Here is a 21,137-nt window from a genome sequence, read left to right on the forward strand (position 1 = left end):
CTCGGACATTGAGGACGCTCCTCTGGGAGATGACAGCTGGAAGGGAAGAGACGAGGGGGGCTGGGCAGGGCTCCACTGAGGTGCTTCCCCCACCCCCCGATCCTGAACCTCTTTTCTCTTCTAGTCTAAGCCACAACGGTATCTCTCAGGAAAGTGTCCTGTGCCTGGTGGAGACTCTCCCCTCCTGCCCACGTATCCGGGAGGCCTCAGTGAAGTAAGGCGACGTTGGTGCCACGTTGGTGGGGAAGCAAGACTCGCACACTCAGTGGCCCTCCATCTGTGTGACTTGGGCAACCTCCGCCCTCTCTGAGTCTCAGGGTTCACTGAACGTGGGATCATAGTTTCCATCCTCTGAGGCCCGTGTGCCACAGGGCCTAGGGAGGCCACGGGTTAGGGAACACCAGGTTTGGGGTCCTTGAAGAAGGAGGTGGGAGTCTCCTCGGGTCGGCACGGGTCTCTCCTCTGGTCGTCAAGGGTCTCTCCCGTGGCTTCCACCCGCCCTTGCCCCTGAAGACCCAGCCCCCTTCCCTCCCGCACCCCCTGGTGCCTGGGTCCCAAGGATGCCGGCGAAGCTGGGCCCTCGGCTTCCATACACCCCTCTCTCTGCAGCCTGGGCTCCAAGCAGAGCTTCCGGGTTCACTTCTCCCGACAGGAAGAGGCTAGGAAGACACTGAGGTAATTTCTGGTCTGGGGGGACGGGAAGGAGGGGACAAGGGAGAGGAGGTTGACCCTGTGGTGGCCTCCATGCCTCCTTCCTCTCTGGGTCCTCTCCTCCTTCACACACCCTGCTTCAAGCTACTGCCTGGGTTTGCCTCTCCCCCACATCTGCCCCCAATCTCCCCTTGCCTCCAGCCCCTGGGCTGGGCCTTTGAGTGGTATTTGTGCCCCTTAGCCACATCCTAACTATAAGTCTGGAGGCTTCTGAGTTAAGAGATCAGACTCCGGAGCCACTTGGGATAAATCTTAGTTCTACCACTTAGCAGCTGTGTGACCTTGGACAAGTGACTTAACCTCTCTGTGTTTCAATTCCTCATCTGTAAAATGGGAATAATAGTGAGACCTACCCTTTAGGGTTATTGTGAGGATTGAATGAGTTAATATATATAAAGTGCTTGGAAAGGCCCTGGCTTATTTGAGTGTTGTATCAGTTGTTTATTATTACTGTTATTATTATCCCCCCTGGTAGCCTTGAGCTCTGTCTGTCTCTCTCAGCCTTGGGTTAGTTCCTCTACATGTCTTACTTCACCTTTGGTCGTGGCCTCTGAATCGGTCCACTGCCTCTGGCTAGGCCTCCTCCAATCATCCCACAGCACCTGGAGGGGTCTTCCCAACACACACATCTGAATGTGGTACTCCGTTGCTCAAAGCCCTTCGGGGGCTCCCAGTTACCCTCAGGATAAAGTCCAAATTCCTTGGCCTGGTCTTCTCCCTCAGAGTCTGATCTGGCTGTCACCTCCCGCCATATTCCTCCTCACTCCCCCACCCCACTCCACACACACACCACCCTCACACCAAGTATATACACACCACATACCACCCACCCACACACACAGCACACGTGCGCACAAATCCAGCCACAAGGGATCTTTGTTCACCAAACACGCACTGCCTGATGAAGCTTCCCTGCTTCTGCGCACTCAGCCTGACGTTTTCTTCCCTACCTTTTCTGAGATCAAATTCTCCTAATCCTTTAAGACCCAGCTCAAATGTCAGCCCCTCCTGGACACCTCTGGTGGCCCCTGTCCTATGAGAGGGAGCGGCCCCGTGGTGCTGTGCTGGGCCCTCTTCTCAGCCCGTCTGTCTGTGAGACAGTGTCCCGAGGCCTGTCTGCCGGCCACACGGGGCCAGGCAGTGGGAGGGCAGGGCCACAGCAAGAATCCCAGTCCCTCCTGCCCCCGAGGGAGGCTGAACTAGGGTGGTACTGGAGACTAGGGAAGCGGTCATGGGTTTGGGGTGTGGAGTCAGGCTGACTTGGATTGAAACCCGAATCTGTCCCTACTTCTTACCAGCTGTGTGTCCTCGGGTTGGCCGCTTTCTCCGTCTGTAGGTGATGCTTTTGGGGTTCAGTGAGATACTACATGTAAGGCAGGCACTCCTGCGTGCTCACATGGCGCACCCAGAGGCTGGCCCAGGGCCTGCCGTATAGTCAGGGCTCAGTAAATGACTGACTCCTCGCACCTTCTTGGGAGGTGTCTTTCCAAAGAGAAGAGAAGCTCCCAGAGCAGGGGTTGCATCTTTGGCCTTTTCTCAGGCCTTCGCACTCAGTGGAGGCTCCCCCATGTGTCCTGGCAGTCCCAACAGGCCTCGCCCAAACTCTGACCCTTGCCCTCTGCCCTCAGGCTGAGCGAGTGCAGCTTCGGGCCAGAGCACGTGCCCAGACTGGCCACTGGCCTGAGCCAGGCCCTGTGGCTGACGGAGCTCACGTGAGTGACCAGGCCCCGCCCGTGGGGGCAGCTGAGGGGTGGAGAGTCCCTGCCAGAACCTCTCTGGTAACTGACCTCTGTCTGCAGGCTGACCCAGTGCTTCCTGGGCCTGGAGCAGCTAACCATCCTCCTGGGTCTGCTAAAGTGGCCGGCAGGGCTTCTCACTCTCAGGTATCGCCTGCCCGTGACCCTGGGAGGGGGCCGTGGTAGGAATGGGGGGCAGAGGTGGGCTCTGAAGTATGGGTCCCCCCGAGGTCATGGTCTTAGCCGTTTCCTGCGTCCAGAGCCCTGCCACCTGCCTGTAGGACCACCCTGCCCATTAGTCCCAGAAACCCGCTCAGGCACAGAGAAGCCTCCCTCCCCAAGGTGGGGCCTATGTTTGGAGACTTCAGAAAAAGAGGAAACTGAAAAGGACACCGAGCTGAGGTCAGAAATAACATGTAACAAATATCATGTTTGTATGTTCACTGCGATCATTTTAAGACTTTGAGAAAAACAGAAGTTTCCAAAAAGTAGAAAAACAATTCTGAAAACTCATTTTCTCATCACCTAGTTCTGACAGTTGTTCCTGGTTTTCCATATTTGCCTCGAATTTTTACTTTTTAGCTGAAGTGTCTTAAAGTTATAGATCTCATAAAATATCACTCCAAAATATTTCACCACAAGTCTTTAAAAAATAAGGACATTTTCTACACAATCACAGTTGAATTAGGACACCTACAAAAATCAGTAGCAATTCCTTAGTGTCAGGTATTACCCAGTCCAATCTAAAATTCCCCGCTCTCCCCAGATGGGACGCTGGCTCTTTGGATCCAGGACCCCGTCAAGGTCCCCATTTGCATGGAGTGGTGATGGCTCTTCAGACTCTTAATGGGTGAACCGTGGACAAAATCGGTCCCCTGTGCTGTAGACCGTCCCACTTTCTAGCTCTGTCTGGTGCTTCCTTGTGATGTCATTGAGTTTGTTCCTCTAACCCCTGACTCTCCTGGAACTGGAAAGGCTCCATGGGATTTGTGTCTAAAAATACCTACTTCATGGCCAATACTGTGCACTTTTCAACTCAGCCCACGATGAGGCACATAGAGTCTGGTTGTTCCCCAACATGACATTTTTAAAAATTGTGGTAGAATACACATAACATAAGATTTACCATCTTAACCATTTTTAAGTGCACAGTTCAGTAGTGTTAAGTACATTCACATTGCTGTGTAACCGAAACTTTTCACGCAAAACTGAAACTCAGTACCCGTTAACCGCCCCCCCCCGTTTTCCCCTCCCCCCGGTCCCTGGCTTTCTACTCACCTTTCTACTCTGTTTCTGTGGATCTCACTCCTCTAGGTGCCTCCTACAAGTGGAATCATACAGTATTTGTCTTTTTGTGTTGGGCTTATTTCACTCAGCATAATATTCTCGGGGTTCATCCTTGTTGTACCATGTTATAGAATTTCCCTTCCTACTTAAGGCTGAATGATATTGCACTGTGTGTACACACCACATTTTCTTTAGCCATTCATCCATCAGTGGACATTTGGGTTGCTTCCACCTTTTGGCTATTTTGAATAATGCTGCTACGAACATAGGTGTACAAATATCTCTATATCTCAGCTTTCAATTCTTTGGTGTAGAATCGCTAGATCACCCCAAATAGCATTTTAAAATAAAACTTGTCTTACTCTAAAAATAATGTGTACTCTTCGTAGAAATTTGTGGAAAACCCAGAAGAACGTAAGAAGAAAATAGTACTTTGAAAAAAAAATTCAACATAACTTTAGAAGCAGCAATGTTTTAAACAGCTCTCTTTTTTCCTGCTTCTAAATTAATTCATACAGGGACTTCCCTGGAGGTCCAGTGGTTAAGACTTTGCCTTCCAATGCATGGGGTGTGGGTTCAATCCCTGGTCGGGGAGCTAAGATCCCACGTGCCTTGTGGCCAAAAAAACAGAACATAAACAGAAGCAATATTGTAATAAATTCAATAAAGACTTTTAAATAATGGTTCACATCCAAAAAAATCTTTAAATTAATGCATACACATTGTAGAAAGTTCAGAAAATACTGAAAACTAAAGAAGAAATAAAATAAAAACACTTCAAGAGAATTCTACAATTGAAACAATCACCATTAACATTTAATATATTTTTCTCACAGCTCTGTCTCCCTGTTCCTCACCATATGTGTTTTTCCCTTTCCATATATATTTTTTCCTTTTTTAAATACAAAATTGGGATCATGTTTCATATACAGTTTTATTTCCTTATCTTTGCAACGTGACGTTATGTAGACCTTTCCTTAAACCTAAAAATATTGTTTAAAAAAATAATATTTTCCCTTTGGATGGTTGCATAACTGTTAGAACAAGGATGATGTTAATTTTCTGTTTTATGCTTATGCCTAATTTTAAATTTTATTGTTTTTAAAATCAGCAAAACCCAGAAAGCCTCTAGGCAGCCCCCTTGGCACTTTCCTCCCCGCCCCCACTAACCCTAGGCGACCTTCGTCTGTGTCCACCTCTGTGACAGGGTGGAGGAGCCGTGGGTGGGCAAAGCCGGGGTGCTCACGCTGCTAGAAGTCTGTGCCCAAGCCTCAGGCAACATCACTGAAATAAGGTAAGTCCAGGGAGGAGGCCCCTCAAGTTCTTCATCTTTTCATGACCGTTGGGACCATCCGTCATCTAGACATTGGTCTCTTGTCCTGTGGGGTAATAGCTGCATCCCTAGTGAGGTCTCTGGGTCCCCAAGATGACAGGAGCTCCTGGGGCATATGTGAGGGACTACACAGACTTGTTGGGACTTGTGCAGTAGGCAAGCCGCAGGACCAGAGAGAGGGAGGCAGCCCCAGGTTCAAGACAAAGAGCTGTTAGATCCCAGACAGACACCGCTGGAAGTCCATGCTGGTTGTCTGGAAGGGGCCCCTGGTGACAGTAACACACACCATGGCTCTGTGACCAGAGGTGCCAGGATCCCATGGACTAGCTAAGAGCAAAGGCGCTGGTGTCTCACTGACCTACGTCCAGATCCCCACTGGGTCTGGGAGCTCAGTCGGCTGAGCAGCCCCAGTCCCAGCACAGCCGATACGGGAAAGCTGCTGTGGGCCTCACGCTGGCTACCTCTTCCCTCCTCAGCATCTCCGAGACCCAGCAGCAGCTCTGTATCCAGCTGGAATTTCCCCATCAGGAGAACCCAGAAGCCATGACCCTCAGGTGAGACCCAGTACCTGGGGCCCCAAGAGAGAGGCTGGTGATGGAGGGAGGGGGAGAGGGGGTACTGCTGCTTCTGACCAATAATTCTCATGCCCCTGCTCAGAGTCCTTTGATGCCCAAAGTCTCTACATGGCCTGTGAGATCTAGCCCAACCTACCTCTTCATGCTATCTATCCCTACCCCAAACCCCAGTCTAGGCTCCAGCTAAGCTTCCAGTACCTTAAACACCACCTTGCTCTCTTTGACCTCAGGGCCTTTGCACAGGCTGTTTCCTGCCCAGAATATTCTCTCCTCCCTTTCCTTCTTCATCCTTCTTCACCTGGCTAACTCGACCTCATCCTTCAGGTCTCAGTTTAAATGCCACCATCTCAGGGAGGCCCCTCCAACCCACCCAGACTTAGTCAAGTCCTCCCATCATCCATTCTTACAGATGCCTGGGGTCACAGCTCCTCTAATCCATATAGCACGTTTCTGGAAATTAACATGTCACCTCTTTGGGGGAATGCAGCCCTGCAAGTATACATTGTGAGGACTAGACCATACCTGGATCTCAACCCCAAATCACTTCCTTGGCTGGGTCTCCTTGTGCAGTGAACAACCTGCACAGCCATACCAGCTGCCCCATCCTGACCTCTCCTTCACAGTACTTCCCATGATTGATTAGTAAATTGGTGGACTTTATTTGATTAGCATTTATTTACCACTGTAAGAAACGCTCCTTGCAGGTAGGGACTGAGTCCCTGGTACTGAGCCAGGTGTTTAGAAGCTGCTGCCTCCCTCTCCACCTCCAGGCTGGCTCACTGTGACCTTGGGACCCACCACAGCCTTCTTGCCAGGCAGCTGATGGAGACCTGCGCCCGGCTGCGGCAGCTCAGGTCAGCACCCTGAAACGCTGTCTGGGGCCCTGAGTTCTCTGATTGACCCCAGTGCCCGCTCCAGGCCATAGGTGAGAGGCTGGCCAGTGCAGGATGGAGATGAGCAGAGCGTGGGGCTGTGCTAGCACTCTTGCTTCCCTCTGCAGGAGAGAATCACACCTGGCCAGTGGGGGAGAGCCCCAGGGTGGCAGAGGGGAGCCCTGCCCCACTGGGAGCTCTTGGGTGGGCCTTTCCCCTCTCTTGGCCTCCCGATTTTTGTGTGATGTTTGATCCCTGAGGTGTGTCCAGCCTGAAATCCTCTGGAATATGCTTGGGCCTTTTCAGCTTGTCCCAGGTGAACCTCTGCGAAGCCAGTGCTCTGCTGCTACAAAGCCTCCTGCTGTCCCTCTCTGAACTGAAGCACTTCCGGTATGCAGACAAGACTTTCACTCAGGGCCTCCCCCGCCCTCCCCGCCCCCTGCAGCTCAGCCCCGCCCCCACACTTCCTGTTCTCCCCAACCCTGCGCTCAAAGGAGCTCTGTGTCCCCATCCCATGGGCTGGGACCACACATGACCCTGGAGATGATGCCAGGGTTCACGGTCATCTACATGGCCATGTGGCATAAAGGTGATTCCCTTTTGAATGCTCTTTCTTTTTCTTCTCTTTATTATTTGGAAATAATTGCAAACTAATAGAAAAGTTACGAGAAGACTGAGAACCTCCATATGCCATTTTCCCAGATTAACCCTTTGTCATTATTTTTTCACATTTGCTCTTTTCTTCCCTTCCTCCTTCCTCACCCCTCCCCTCTCTTCTCCACCCCCCCCCTTTCTTGTTCTGAACCATTTGAAAGTAAGTTGTATAATTATGCCTCTTCGCCCCTTAATATTTCAGTGAATTTCCTAAGAACAAGAACATTCTCTCCCCTAATCCAGTAAAAGTATGAAATTCAGGCAATTTAACATTGATATCCTACTATTATCTAAGCTACCGTTTATATTCCAATTTTGCCAATTGTCCCAATAATGTTTATTGCATTTTTTTTTCAGTCCTGGATTCCATCCAGGATCACACACTGTGTTCAGTTGTCATCTCTGTTTAGTCTCCTTCAGTTTGGAATGTGTCCTCAGCCCCTCTTTGTGTTTCACACTGTCGTGACATTTACATGGCAGCTGATTTGTAGAATGCCCTTCTGCTTGGCTTTCTCTGCTGTTTCCTCATGCTTAGATTTAGGTTCTGCATTTGGGGCAGGAATATCACAGAGGTGCTGCTGTGTTCATCTCAGTGTGTCACATCGGGAGGCACATGATGCCTACTTGTCCCCTTACTGGGGATGTTAACTGTGATCTCCTGGTTAAGGTGGTGTCTGCCAGGTTTCTTCACTTGCAAAGCTACTGTTTTTCCCTTTGTAATTAATCAGTTATCTGGTAGGAAGATACCTTAAGATGATGTAAATATCCCAGTCTTCCTCAAACTTTCACCCACGAATTTTAGCATCCATTGATAATTCTTGCCTGAATCAAATATCAAGGATGATGGTTGCAAAGTGGAGCTTTTGTAACTCTCAGTTCTCTTTTAATTCAACCGATCACATCAGGGGGAAGGTCTCCTTTTTGTACTAATATATCTTTAACACCCTCTCCAATACTTGCTACATTTTCTGTTTAAATAAAGATGCAGAGCTCATGGTAAATGACAGTAACTAGCTAGACTTCACAGTGATGCCTGATTATGACAGACATTGTGAAGTTGCTACCTGAATGACTGTGGTTTAAACAAGTATTCAACTAGTCCATGTTCCTGCCTCCAAGCTATGTCTTGACTTAAAGATTCCCTGATGGGAGAGATTTATGAAGGGAAGGAAGGTCCCCTCCCACTGCCCCCCAGGAACCATTCCCCACCCCACCTCCTTGCCCTCTGCCATCAGCATCCAGAGCTCCCAAGACCCAGAGCTCCTACCTGACCTGCCTCCCTTTGGCCCTTTGACCCCCACCAGGCTGACCTCCAGCTGTGTGAGCTCCAGTGCGCTAGCCCACCTGACATCTGGTCTAAGCCGCTGTCACCACCTGGAGGAACTGGAGTGAGTTGTGGGGTGGAAGGGTCCGGGAGGGGATGGCCCAGCAAAGGCAAAGTGTGGGGAGGACAGTTGTGCCTTTGGTTAAAGTGGAGGGTGGGACTTCGGCCTATCGCTTTTCTCCCTGATGAAGCCCAGCAACTCTGGGTGTGGCTTGGGGAAGGCTGAGCACTGGGTTCTTGGTCCCAACTTTATCACTCACTCAGAGTGACCTTGGGCGAATAACTGTGCCTCTCTAGACTTGGACAGCCTCATCTGTAAAATGGGGCTCATCGTCCTTCTCTGCCTAGAGCGGCTCTGGGTGTTGGGTAGAGAGAGAGCTAAGGGGCAGAAGGGATCATTGCGTGCGTGCGTGTGTGTGTGTGTGTGTGTGTGTGTGTGTGTGTGTGTGACTTGTCCCTGGCTTCCTCTGGTGCAGCCCTCATCCAGGGCATCCTTTCTCAGCTGGATCAGCTGTGACTGCAGTGCCCACCTCCTCGGGGACCACAGAGCCTGACCCTTGGGTCCAGGAATGTCCCTGTGCAGCCTGGATAGGAAGGGTGGTCTGGGATCTGTGGACCCACAGCCAGCCTCCTGGGGGGACTGGGGTGGTAAGGGGAGCTGATTTGACAGCTCAGTTCCAGGGGCTGGGCAGGCTTGTCTAACCCTCACCTCATGCTTGGTCCCCTCCAGCTTGTCTAACAATCAACTTGGCGAGGAGGGTACCAAGGTGCTGACGGGGGCCCTTGAGGGCAAGCGCCGGCTGAAGAGGCTTGAGTAAGTGGTGGTGGTTAATGGGGGTGAGAGCGGGGGAGTTGGGGGCATGTCTAAGAACCTTTGCATCTCTAGTGAACACCACTGTCAATCTCCTGGATGGACTCAGGTGAGCTGAATGCCCTCCCTTTTCCTTCCTTACCTGGCTCTGGGTGTTATCAAAATGCTTGATCATAAGAAACAGAATACTCAGTCAAAGCAACCCAACCCAGAAATGTATTAACTCGTGTCACAGAAAATAATAAGGCAACTGATTTCAGGCTTGGCTGGATCCAGGTTCTCTATTTGTTCCCCCTCCTCCCTCCTTCCCTCCCTCTCTCTCCCTCCCTTCCCCTCCCTCTCTCCTCCCCACCCCCCATCTCTTTACTTCATCCTCAGGCAGGCTCTTCCTGCAGCTGCAGGTTCACTTTCTACCAGCACCTTTTTCCCTGTACCTACAACACAAGTCCCTAGAATAAGTCTCACTGGACTAGCCCAGGTCACATGCCCACCCCTAAACCAATCACTGTGGCTCTAAGCACATGATAATCTGATTGGCCAGATCTGGGTCACATGCCCATCCAATTATCTGGACTGAGTCAGGGGTGGTATTTCAGGGGACTATTAACACAAGACAGGGAGACAAACTCTGGGCAGAAAAAATACCCATGGATGACCACTGCCATGTGCCTACAATCGTTTCCTTAGTAACTGGCAACTTTTACTCTCACCTATAATTTGGAGTCACCAAATTCTCAGAAACGGTGGAAACAGCCTCAGTCTAAAGGACGGGTCCCCATCCTGCACAGACGCGACAGTATCGAGACAGAACACTTGACAAGGCATCTTCTGCTTTTAATCTCTAAGTTTATCCGTTGACCCAAAATACACACGAATTATAAAAAGTTCCATCATCATAGAAATATGTAACAACGAACATGAAATCCCTGGCAATGACACCCCCTGGGAAAACTTCTGTAAATGAGCAGTTTGTGAGTTTTCCTCCAGATTTTTTGGACACTTTTTTTTTTTTTTTTTTTTTTGCGGTACGCTGCCCTCTCACCGTTGTGGCCTCTCCCGTTGCGGAGCACAGGCTCCGGACGCGCAGGCTCAGCGGCCATGGCTCACGGGCTCAGCCGCTCCGCGGCATGTGGGATCTTCCCGGACCAGGGCACGAACCCGCGTCCCCTGCATCGACAGGCGGACTCTCAACCACTGCGCCACCAGGGAAGCCCTGGACACATTTTTGAATACAGTTTAAAAGCAGCTCTCTGACTTTTTGCCCCTTAACAATGAATGAAATTCTACCACTTCGTCCCTCTTTGCATATCCTGGCAGGGGTCAGGGGGTGGTATTAGGGAGACCTTTGACCAGAGGGTCCACTGTCTTCCCACTGAGATGTTTCTTTGGCTTCCCCCCATGTGCCTGCACCTCTGCTCAGCCTCCCTTTCTTCTGGAAGCTTTTATTTGGGGTGGAGCTGGAGGCCCAATGAGGTCATCCATTGGCTCATTCATGCATTTAACATATATGTGTGTTCACCTGGGCACCCAGGCCAGAGCCAGGAGCTGGAAGTGCTTCAGAGAACAGGACATGCGGGATCTTAGTTCCCTGACCAGGGATCGAACCCATGCCCCCCGCATTGGGAGCACAGAGTCCTAACCACTGGACCGCCAGGGAAGTCCCAATGATTCCTTTCTGTCTGAAGGAAAGGGATGGATCTTCACTCCCCAGAGGCCTCTTCCAGTTTCAGATCTGAGTGTCTCCTCTCCAACAAGCAGCTCCCCTCAGATCCAGCCAACTTTTCCCACCTGTCCCTCTGGGTGAAATGGTTAGGGGTGTAGGTGCTAGTTAACAGCCACACCACCTGGGTTCAACTCCTGGCACAGTAACCAACTGTCCCAGTTGAGCTGGGACAGAAAGTCCCGCATCCTGGAAATCTCCTCAGTTCCGGGCAAACCAGGACGGTTGTCACCTCTGGGTTGTACCTCAGTGTGTGAGCTTAGGCGAGGTACTCAACCTCTCTCTGTCTTCTTCCTCATCTTAACTCTGGGGATAACAGCTGGACCTACCCCCTCAGTGACTGTGAGGATTAAATGAGATCACACACATGAAGCACTCAGAACAGAGCCTGGTACAGAATTCACACTCTACAAGTATTGGCTGCTGTTATTATTATTACTGTTATTATTATTATTCCTCTCTCCTGCCCAAGGTGGGGCCATAAGGAGCATGGTCCATGGGTAACACATGGTTGGGCCCAGGAATGGGAATCCTACAGCCTTGGGTTCTGTTCCTGATGCTGCCACTTTCTGTGTGTGACTGCTGGGCCTCAGTGTGCCTCATCTGTAAAATGGGGATAACTATAACATATCATCTCTAAATGGCCCTTAGCATGTGCTTGGTATGTGGTCGCTATGATGACTGATCAGTAGTCTGGGTCTAGTGTGATTCAGAATACAGAACTGCTGCCTGGATGGCTGTAATCATTCTTACAGAGAAAACAGCATTTGGATTTCCCAGTGCAGTTTTGTTTGTACCGTTTTGGGGGTTTTTTTTACACTGTGTGGATGTAAGTGGCTGTCTTGGAGATCACTGGGCATTGCTGAGCGCTCAAGGTCTGCGTCAGGGACCCAAGCCCAGTATGCCAAGTCCTCCTGTGGCCTCCTCTCCTCCAGCCTCAGCCACCTCCCGCTGGGCGCCTCTACCCTGGCTGCACTCACTCAAGGACTAAGCCACATGACCCTCCTGCAGAGCCTCCGGTGAGTAACCAAGTGACCCCATAGGAGTACTTCCAAGTTCTGCTGGGACCACCCATCTAGGGAAACACTGGGGCACCTCCCTGAGAACCCTCTGTGGCTCCTGTCCTCGGCACCTTCCTATAACCCTCCCAGGTCGGTGTCACAGCTCTTGCCTTTTACTGCCACCAGCTTCCTCTGCGCTACACAAGTGACCTGAAGGAGCTGAGCCCAAGTCCTAGGACAACCCTTCACGTGCACAAATTCATCCTCTGTTCTTGTTCATGTTTCTGATTCACGGTTGTGGGTTGCCTAGATTCTGCATTTCAAGCTCCCAGGTGATGCCAGTTCTGGGGGCCACAGACCACACTTTGAGTAGCGATGGTCCAGCCTCAGAGCTGATGACCTTGATATTCTGCCCTTGTGCCCCTGGCCACTTTGAGAAACAAATAGCACACGTTCTTTTCATGTGATTTTTCAAAATATGAAATATTGTGACTCTAAACAAACGTAAGCAATGACACAAAGCATTGTTTTGTTTTTATCCAAGTCCCCGCCCCCCACTCTGGCAGGGTAGAGCATGTAGGAGATGAGCTCAGAGAGTTTGGGGGACCAGCTCATTTCACCCCAAATTAATTTACCGAAAGGCAGTTCCCTAAAAATTAATTTGCAAAACGTAAGGCAACAAAACAAACAACCCTCAGACTAATACCTCTGCATCAGCTGTTCTGTTTCGTTTGTCTCTTCCCCCCATTCACAGAGGCAGGGTGTGGTCAAGTGCAGAAAAGACCATAAATAGACTGGGTTTAAGGAAAAGCCCACTATTTTTATAGATTAGAACAGGATGAGTTGTGAGAGACACATGAAACTGACATTCAGCCGGGCTGGCCTGAAGATCCCTGACATAGGGGCAGAGGCAAAGCCTGGCCGAACCAAAAAAATGTGGCCACTGCTCCAGGCCAATGGCTCTGGCCTTTCATTTCCACCTTGCCTGTGAGGCCCTGGGGGTCTTTGGCCCATCACCTCCTCCCTGGGCCTCCGAATTCTCCTCTGGGTATTAGGTACAGTCTGCCCACCTTGCCCATCCCCCTCCCTCGGACGTTTTGTGACTAACATATGAGTTCCTGGAAGTGTAAAGGCTTTGCAAACTGTGGAGTTCTTAGCACTGCACTTGCAAATGCCTTTACTCCTGACTAAGGCTTCTTGGCCCTGCTTCTCCGGTCTGAGAGCTGCCACCAGCTTAGAGGAGCTAGGGTGAGTTGCCTGTCCCTCCCCCAGACCCAAGACAGCTTTGGCAGGGGAAGGTGACAGAAGCAAGGGGCTCCTGGAGGACACTCCTCACTTCCTAGTGTCGTCACCTTCACCCACTTATATACTGCATCACCCCAGACCCAGAACCTCGGGAAACCCAAAGACAGGATATGAGAGTGTTGATTGCAGCAAGAAGGATTCAGGTCAGACACCAGGGAGAACATCCTAAACAGAAGACAAGAGTTTGGAGTCCTCACCCAACATAGGGCGAGAGGACTTTATCACTGTGGCTGAGGCCTTTCTCTAGACGTTGGCCTCCTCTTCTGGGATGAGGACACACACAAGATGAGATGGGTGGCAGGCTGATGGTTGCAATTCCCCTGCTGTTCTCTCCCCAAGTTTGAGCCACAACCAGATTGGAGACACCGGTGCCCAGAACTTAGCTGCTGTCTTGCCGGGACTGCCTGAGCTCAGGAAGCTAGAGTGAGTGGCCAGCCCTCCTGACGGGTCCTCAGCAGCTACACCACGGTCCAGGGAGACTCTGGCTCCCCCCCGCCAACCTCAGTGTCCAGGCCCTGGGGCTGGTTACCTCCTGGAACTGTTGATCTGGGGACCTTGAGCCAGCCCAGCCCCTGCTCTTCCCTGGGCCTCTCCGTCCCATCAGGCTGGGACAGCGTGTGGCGAGAATGCTGTCTCTTAGGGCCCTAGCAGATGTGGTGGGGTTGGCGGGGGACGGGGGAGTCAAGGGTCTGACGTCTGCCCCTCCTCAGCCTCTCAGCGAATGGCATCGGCCCGGCAGGGGGAGCACGGTTGGCGGAGTGTCTCCTGCTTTGCAGGCACCTAGAGGAGCTGATGTGAGTGTCTGCCCGGGTGGGCTGCCCTCTGTGTCCCCACAGGCCACCTGGCCCTTGGGTCCCCCAGTGGGCACAGGGCAGGGGTATGGAGCAGGCCAGCCTGGTGCTCAATTTCATCCCCTCTCCTCTTCCAGGCTCGGCTACAACGCCCTGGGAGACCCCACAGCCCTGGGGCTGGCCAGGGGCCTGCCCCAGCACCTGAGGGTCCTGCAGTGAGTGGCCCCCTGCCCGCGGTGTGTGCAGGGTTAGCGGGAGGGGTTCCCCAAGGAGCACTAGGGGACCGAGACTCCCATCGGCTGAGCTGCCCTGCCTTAGGGGAAACCGTGGCGTGTGCTGGGGCTGGCTGCCCCTCCCCCACCTGCTTCTCCCCTGCCTCTGGAGCCTGGGGCAGGGAGATCAGGAGACCCAGCCTCGTCCTGGCTCTGCCACCAGCCCCCTGTGGGCCCTTGGCCAAGCCCCTGCCCCTTCTGAGTCTCAGTTTCCTCATAGCTCAGCGTACCCTGTGAGCCAGTCTCCGAGGGGGAGTGAGGAAGTGTCAGCAAAGGGCTATGCAGGAGAAAAGCGACCTGCCACTTTACAGTTTATGTCCATGGTCTCATCTGAGCCCTGTGAGGCCGGGATTTCTACTTGCTCCATTTTCCAGGCAAGGGAACTAAAGCCCGGAGAGGTGTGGAAAGCTTACCCTATGAATACATCAAGGAGCCAGGCCTCGAACTTGGGATCTCAGACCCCAAAGCCAGGGCCCTTGATACCCACCCAGGTCCTATGTTGGGGGGGAGAGGGGTTAGGGTGGCAGTTACCCAGAGACTGTCAAAGGTCTGGCAGTGCAGCCTGAGACAAGGCTCAGGGTGGGGGGATCTAGCCCCCCCAGTTCCCATACCTGGTCCCCCAGGCTCCCCTCACCCCTTCCCTTTCCTCAGCCTGACATCCAGCTGTCTTGGCCCAGAGGGAGCACTGAGCCTGGGCCAGGCCCTGGATGGATGCCCACACATGGAAGAGATCAGGTGAGTAGAGGCCGCAGAGCCTGGGCAGGGGGCCAGGCCCAGGGGGTGGTCTGGTGTTCCTCTCACAGGTGTCTCCCCTGCCCTGCAGCTTGGCAGAGAACAACCTGGCCGGAGGGGTCCCACATTTCCGTCTGGGGCTCCCACTGCTCCGGCAGATCGAGTAAGTAGCCTCCTCTGACTACCCGGGGAGCTGGGGTGCTGTAGGGGGCAGTCCTCCTCTGGCTGAGCCTGATACCTGGGAAGGCTTTTGAAGTGACAGAGGCCTCAGGTATGGGGGGAGCCTGGAACTAAAAAAAGAGGGGGCACTTTCCTAAGACTCCCAGCCTGCCCCAGATGCTGACCACTCTGCTTCCTCCTGCTGTGATTGCAGGGTGGGGAGAGGGCCACTAGGCTGAGGGTGCCCCTGACTCAGATACCTCCCTCCCATCCCCTTCTCCGTCTCCATCTCCAGCCTGGTGTCGTGTGAGATTGACAACCAGACTGCCAAGCCCCTCACTGCCAGCTTCATCCTCTGCCCGGCCCTGGAAGAAATCATGTGAGTGCCTGGGAGAGCCCTGAGCTGGGCAAAGTGGGCACCTGGGGGCCTGGTTCCTTCCTCCCTGGAGGTCTTCCCATCTTGTACAGGGGAGGTCATTCCTTCTCCAAGCTCCTCTCGAGGAAGTTTTAACACGTGAGCTGCGAGTGTTGTTTGTCTAAGCCATTCACCCTTTCCTGCCCATTTCCCCATCTGTGGAGGGTGAGAGGGGCAGTGGACCAGATGGAGATGGTTAGGACCATTTCCCCATTGTCCCTTTGGGAAGCATCTGGATAGACTACCTCACTGGGTTTATGGAGCCTTGATTTACGAACCAGCTGTTGGTAGTGAGGAGTGGCTGAAAGCAGCAGGCCCCCCGACCTGCCCACTGGCCAGGCCCACCTCCCTCTTGGCCATCAGAGGTGCTCAGACCTTGGGGCCTGGCAGTACTGCCTCAGGGATAAACTAGATTGCCAGGACTAGCCTGGGACCCTGAGCATGATGGAAGAAAATGGGATTTCCTTAAGTCCAGGACACAAGGGATTACAAGATTTTAGGTTTGCATCCTGAAGATTTTAATTCTTCTCATTACTTTACACCAAAGAGAAAGTCTCAGATCAGGGCTAACTCACCAAACACTGGTGATTATCCCTTTTTAGCCAGCAGGGGGCAGACCACAGGGTTAGCGCCTTAGGAAGGACGCAGGTTCCAGCTAGAAGTTAATACCATTGTTTGCACTGTATTTATCCTTGTAACTACCTTCTACTTAGGGTCCTTAACACAAGTCTTTCATTGATAGCAGTGATAAATGTTTCCTAAGATCAGTTTCTTAAAGTGAAAAAAAAAGAGGGGACAGAGGACTGATTTGAAGAAAAATATGAAACAAATAATACAGGCGGTACATGGATGTAGCAAAGTCAGGATGGAGGCGTACGCACGGTGGAAGTTTGGATCATGATGTTTCCACAGACCTCGTGTTCTGAACTCTCAGGACAGCCAGCTCCTAAGCTGTCTGGGTTCTGAGGGATGACCGGCTCGGGAATGGGGTGGGGAGGTAGGAAGGAGCCTCCCGTGCCTTGTAAAGCCTTCAAGGAGGGCCCGCAGGACCCCGTGGCGCTCCCCCATCCCCGTGGCCCCCAGCCCTCCCCACCTGCCCCCTGTCTCTACCCTCACTGCTCTCCTGCCACTGACATTGGCACCCCTACCCTGCAGGCTGTCCTGGAATCTGCTCGGGGATGAGGCAGCTGCTGAACTGGCCCGGGTCCTGCCGCAGATGGGCCGGCTGAAGAGAATGGAGTATGAGGGGCACATCCGGGGAAGCCAGAAGGGGGTGGGGAGGACCAGAGGGGGACCCGTGTCCTGGGGAAAGCCAAGAGTCCACTGGGTCAGGTCCCTAACTCCCAGGAAGCCCTCCTGGATTTGCTCACTCCGGTGCACTCCAAGCCCCTGTCAAGCTTAGCTCTCCCTGGGTCCCAGCCTTCCGCCTTCCCGCTGCACTGCTGAATGTTGAGTTCTCTAAGCACATGTGTGGGGAGCCTCTGTTCCCCCCGCCCAACTTGGCACAGGGAAGGGACACAGGGAATCACCCCTCCGGCCGCCTCCTCCCCATCTCACCATCTCACGTCAGTCTCTTTCCCCTTCCTCCGCCATCCGTCGGGAAGCCTGGAGAAGAATCGGATCACAGCTTATGGAGCCTGGCTTCTGGCTGAAGGGCTGGCGCAGGGGTCTGGCATCCAAGTCATTCGGTAACGGGACTTGCAGGGGCAGGGATGGTTGGGGCTGGGGTGAGCACACCAACCTCTACAATGTAAAGGCACCTCCTATAGGAGAAGGCAGGACCTGGGCCGGGAATTATCCAAAGAGACTTGGACCGCACCCTCAGGGATTTGGCAGCAAGCCGGCCTGGACCAAATCCCAGCGCTGCCAGTTGCCGATTGCGTGACTTTGCATCAGTAACTCAAGCTCTCTGAACCTCAGTTTCCTCCTTTGTAAAATGGAGGTAGTGATAGTATCTACCTCAGAGAGGTGCTCTGCAGAGTAAATGATTATATAAAGCACTGAGCGCAATGCCGGGCACATAGTAAGCACTTAAAATGGTAGCTGTCGTCAGGACCACCACATCCAGTTGTACAGGTGGTGCACTGAACATCAGGGTATTGCATCTAAGGGACACCACTCACATAGTAGACGTGTTAGGTTTCTAGTAGTGGTGAAGCGCCTCGCTCTATAAAACAATATATTATGACAATTTCAGACGATGGAAGTAAAGTGTCCTAAAGAAAGGGAGCTTTTTCCTTATTTGTCCAATGTGTCATATGAGCATGGCCTGGGGAAGAAGCTAGCTCCCGGGGAAGAAGACTGAGTGGAGGGGACTTCCCTGGCGATCCAGTGGTTAAGACTCCACGCTTCCTCTGCAGGGGGCATGGGTTCAATCCCCAATCAGGGAACTAAGATCCCGTATGCCGTGCGTTGTAGCCAAAAAAAAAAAAAAAGATTGAGTGGAAGAAGTCCGGGTGGGCATGGGGGATACCATCTCCCTAAGGTAGCCATGTTGGCCTAATACCTGCTGCTGCCTACCAGGTAACTCTGGAAACAGCTCTTAGCCTTTGGGGCCTTGGTTTCCCCATCTGTAGGTTGGGCAGAGGGCAGAGACAAGACAATAAGTGAGCAGCTCCCAGTGCTGAGAAGAGTCTGCCTCTGTGCCCCACAGCCTCTGGAATAACCCCATCCCCCCGGACATGGCCCAGCGTCTGCAGAGCCAGGAGCCCAGGCTGGACTTCGCTTTCTTCGACAACCAGCCACAGGTCCCTCACGGCACTTGATGGCCCCTTGAGACTTTTCAAATGCAGCCGAGTGATGCCAACTTCCACCCACCGGGATAGAGGACTCAGGAAAAGAGCCTCAGCTGGCTGTCCCTGTACCCTGCCCCACGAGGGGGAGACAGGTTTTTCCTGCAACAGTCTTCGGGGAGGACTTTTTTGGCAACAAAGGACCTAGTATAGCCAATAGACTACCCTACATCCCAAGGGACATGCATGACCAGCCAGAAACATGTAACAATGAGCATGTCATGGTGTGATGCGTGACACAGAAGGTCACACGTGACAGCATTCCATGTGACATTGCATGAAACCTGCAGTGTGGCCTGTGGGTTAATGTCATGGGTCTTAGCACTACATGTAATATATAAGACATGACAAATGTCCGTGCCATGTGGCTGGCCGGATGCCCTCAGGCAGGTCCAAGATCTAATTTATTACTTTTTTAAACCAAGTGTGTATTTATAAATTGCATTTCCAGAGCAGCTAAGCCAGAAAATGTCTTCCGCCCAGAATGGGATGGGGAGAGCATCCAATCACTGACCAGCCCAGTGGCCCGAGGGCCGAGGCCGTGGGCCAAGCCAGGGATTTAGCCATGAGGCTTCCAGATGAGTATCCTCCTGCCTCAAGCCTCAGTTTTCCCATCTGTGAATTGGATCACCCACTCTCCCTTAGTTTCCAGGGACTTTAGGCCCAGGTCCAGGTAGAGCCAGCCTGACCTTGGACAGGCCCAGTCCGTGCTGTGTAAGGGACGAAGCTATGCCCTAAGGGTGCAGGGGGTGGGGACTGCCAAAATATTCAGGTGAGGCCACTGGATCAAGCCACTACCTCAGCAGAATCTGAGTGAGCTCCCAGGGGCTGCATGTGTTACACAGTGTTCTCATTACTTCCAAGAGGGCCAAAGGGTGGCCCTGCTACACTGTAAGCCAGGTTTGACCAATAAATGTGGGTGATCTTCCAGCCTCTAGCCTGAGTCTGATGTGTCCCACCACCTCACCAAAGTCAGAAGTGGTTCACCCCCTGCCCTGGGGACTGGAGAGCAGGGCAGACTACAGAGAGAAATGCTGAGAGGAACACTGGCCTGGGAGTCAGGAGGCATGGGGTCAAGTCCAGACTCTGTCTCTATATGTGGTCATGTGATGGTAGGCAAGTGACGACCTCTCTCCAGAGCTCACCTGCACCATGAGGGGATTGTAGAAGCTCATGGTGTTAGAAACAGTCTTTGTTTGGCTTGCATTATATTTACACTCTTTTCTGATTTGACTGTCAGTATTTTAAACTGGGAACTTTGACCCCAAATTCAGATTTTCAGCTTCTCGTAGGTGCTAGTCCAGCATTCCCACTCAAGAGTAATCTGCTGGGGACGTATGACTGTGTCCTTTAGATGTGGCGCACATCCGTCAGTTTGCCGCAGTCCCCACCACTCCCCAGTGTATCCCCTCTCACTATTGCTGCTTGCCTGGTCCTTGTGAGAGCCTGGGAACTCCTGGCTAAAGGATTTCCACAGGCAGGTGGTACATCAAGAACATGGCTTTGCAAGTCAGACGGGCACGGAATGGAATGTGACTTGACCCCTTGCTGCCTGTCCTCAAGGCCAGGAACTGTTTCTGTACATGTTAGTAACACCCCTGGCCCCCAGGACCTTTCAGAGGGGGCAGGGAAGCAAAGTGTACAAAGTCCCTAGTATGAAGAAGTAGGTACTGGTTACATGCTCGTTCTCTTCCCTTTTAGGGCTGAATGTCGTATGAAGTGAAGAGGTGTTTGAAATGGCAGGAGAACAGCACTGCCTCTCCATCACCTACCTGTGGGTTGAACAAGTCCATATCTGGGGAGCCTTCCTCCAGAGCTGCACTCCACTGTAAAAAGTGGAGCAGGGAGGGTGCAGTTACTACTGAGCACCACTGGAGGGCAGGCTGGCCCACTGGCGAGTCCTGAGATAACTTCACCACTGTACCCAGAATGAAGTTAGGAAGTGATGCTAGAGGCTGTTCCCACCTGGCCTGGGAACCTGGGATGTCCCAGCCGGCTTGTGGCTCACCTGGATGGCTTGGCCTTGACCTTTGCCACCCTCCATTTTGTCCTCGATCCCGCACCAAGCATGAGGAGAAAGTCCTCCAGCCAAGTGCCAAATACCCACACCCCACACAGGGACACTCTTTATCGGGCCAGGATCAGGGCACACCTGGCATCAAGTGGGGCCATCAGCCTGGTCCTGGGGGAGGGGATGGGCAGGTAGAGGATCCAAGAAGTTTACCTGGAAACCTTGAGTCCCAATTCAGTCTTTCCCGTCTGGGAAAGGATGCCAAGGCCATCAGGGTGCACCTTCACGCCAAGGAGGGTTGTACTGCTTCCTCCCCTTGCCTAAGACTGGAGTATGAATTCCACAAAGCCTGAGGAGCCTTTGACCGGGAAGGTCACAGATGAGGAAGGAACAGAGCACCGACCAGAAGCTCCAGCCCAGGTGAACCGCACACCACGCAGAGCCCAGAGCTCAGAGACACTTCATTTGCTGCTTATTTGTTTTCCTTTTCCCTTCTTCTTTCCCCTTTAGCTCTGCCCAAGTTCTAAACGCCAAGAAACTTGCAGCAGCTGTCCTGAAATACACCACAGTACTGTCAGCACCCCAGAGTCGCCTGGGTCCAAGTCAGGTGCGGTCACCATGCTCATTTCATTAAGA

The 21,137-nt window shown here is 52.5% G+C and overlaps 1 protein-coding gene across 2 annotated transcripts in view; it reads left to right on the plus strand.

Annotated features, from left to right (window-relative positions):
* Positions 1–19,420, plus strand: part of NLRC5 (NLR family CARD domain containing 5) — a 111,425-nt gene extending 92,005 nt beyond the window's left edge. For both annotated transcript variants that reach the window (XM_067719508.1, XM_067719509.1), the window contains 20 exons: positions 125–214; positions 610–675; positions 2,340–2,423; positions 2,511–2,594; positions 4,942–5,028; positions 5,544–5,621; positions 6,413–6,496; positions 6,821–6,904; positions 8,473–8,556; positions 9,223–9,306; positions 11,959–12,042; positions 13,669–13,752; positions 14,040–14,123; positions 14,258–14,335; positions 15,044–15,127; positions 15,216–15,287; positions 15,579–15,662; positions 16,854–16,937; positions 17,303–17,386; positions 18,352–19,420. In XM_067719508.1, the coding sequence (XP_067575609.1) occupies positions 125–214; positions 610–675; positions 2,340–2,423; positions 2,511–2,594; positions 4,942–5,028; positions 5,544–5,621; positions 6,413–6,496; positions 6,821–6,904; positions 8,473–8,556; positions 9,223–9,306; positions 11,959–12,042; positions 13,669–13,752; positions 14,040–14,123; positions 14,258–14,335; positions 15,044–15,127; positions 15,216–15,287; positions 15,579–15,662; positions 16,854–16,937; positions 17,303–17,386; positions 18,352–18,463 (1,675 nt within the window). In that variant the 3' untranslated portion in view covers positions 18,464–19,420. The remainder of the gene's footprint in view (positions 1–124; positions 215–609; positions 676–2,339; positions 2,424–2,510; positions 2,595–4,941; positions 5,029–5,543; positions 5,622–6,412; positions 6,497–6,820; positions 6,905–8,472; positions 8,557–9,222; positions 9,307–11,958; positions 12,043–13,668; positions 13,753–14,039; positions 14,124–14,257; positions 14,336–15,043; positions 15,128–15,215; positions 15,288–15,578; positions 15,663–16,853; positions 16,938–17,302; positions 17,387–18,351) is intronic.
* The last annotated feature ends 1,717 nt before the right edge of the window (positions 19,421–21,137 follow it).

Source organism: Pseudorca crassidens, chromosome 20 (genome assembly GCF_039906515.1).
Source record: "Pseudorca crassidens isolate mPseCra1 chromosome 20, mPseCra1.hap1, whole genome shotgun sequence".
NCBI lineage: Eukaryota > Metazoa > Chordata > Mammalia > Artiodactyla > Delphinidae > Pseudorca > Pseudorca crassidens.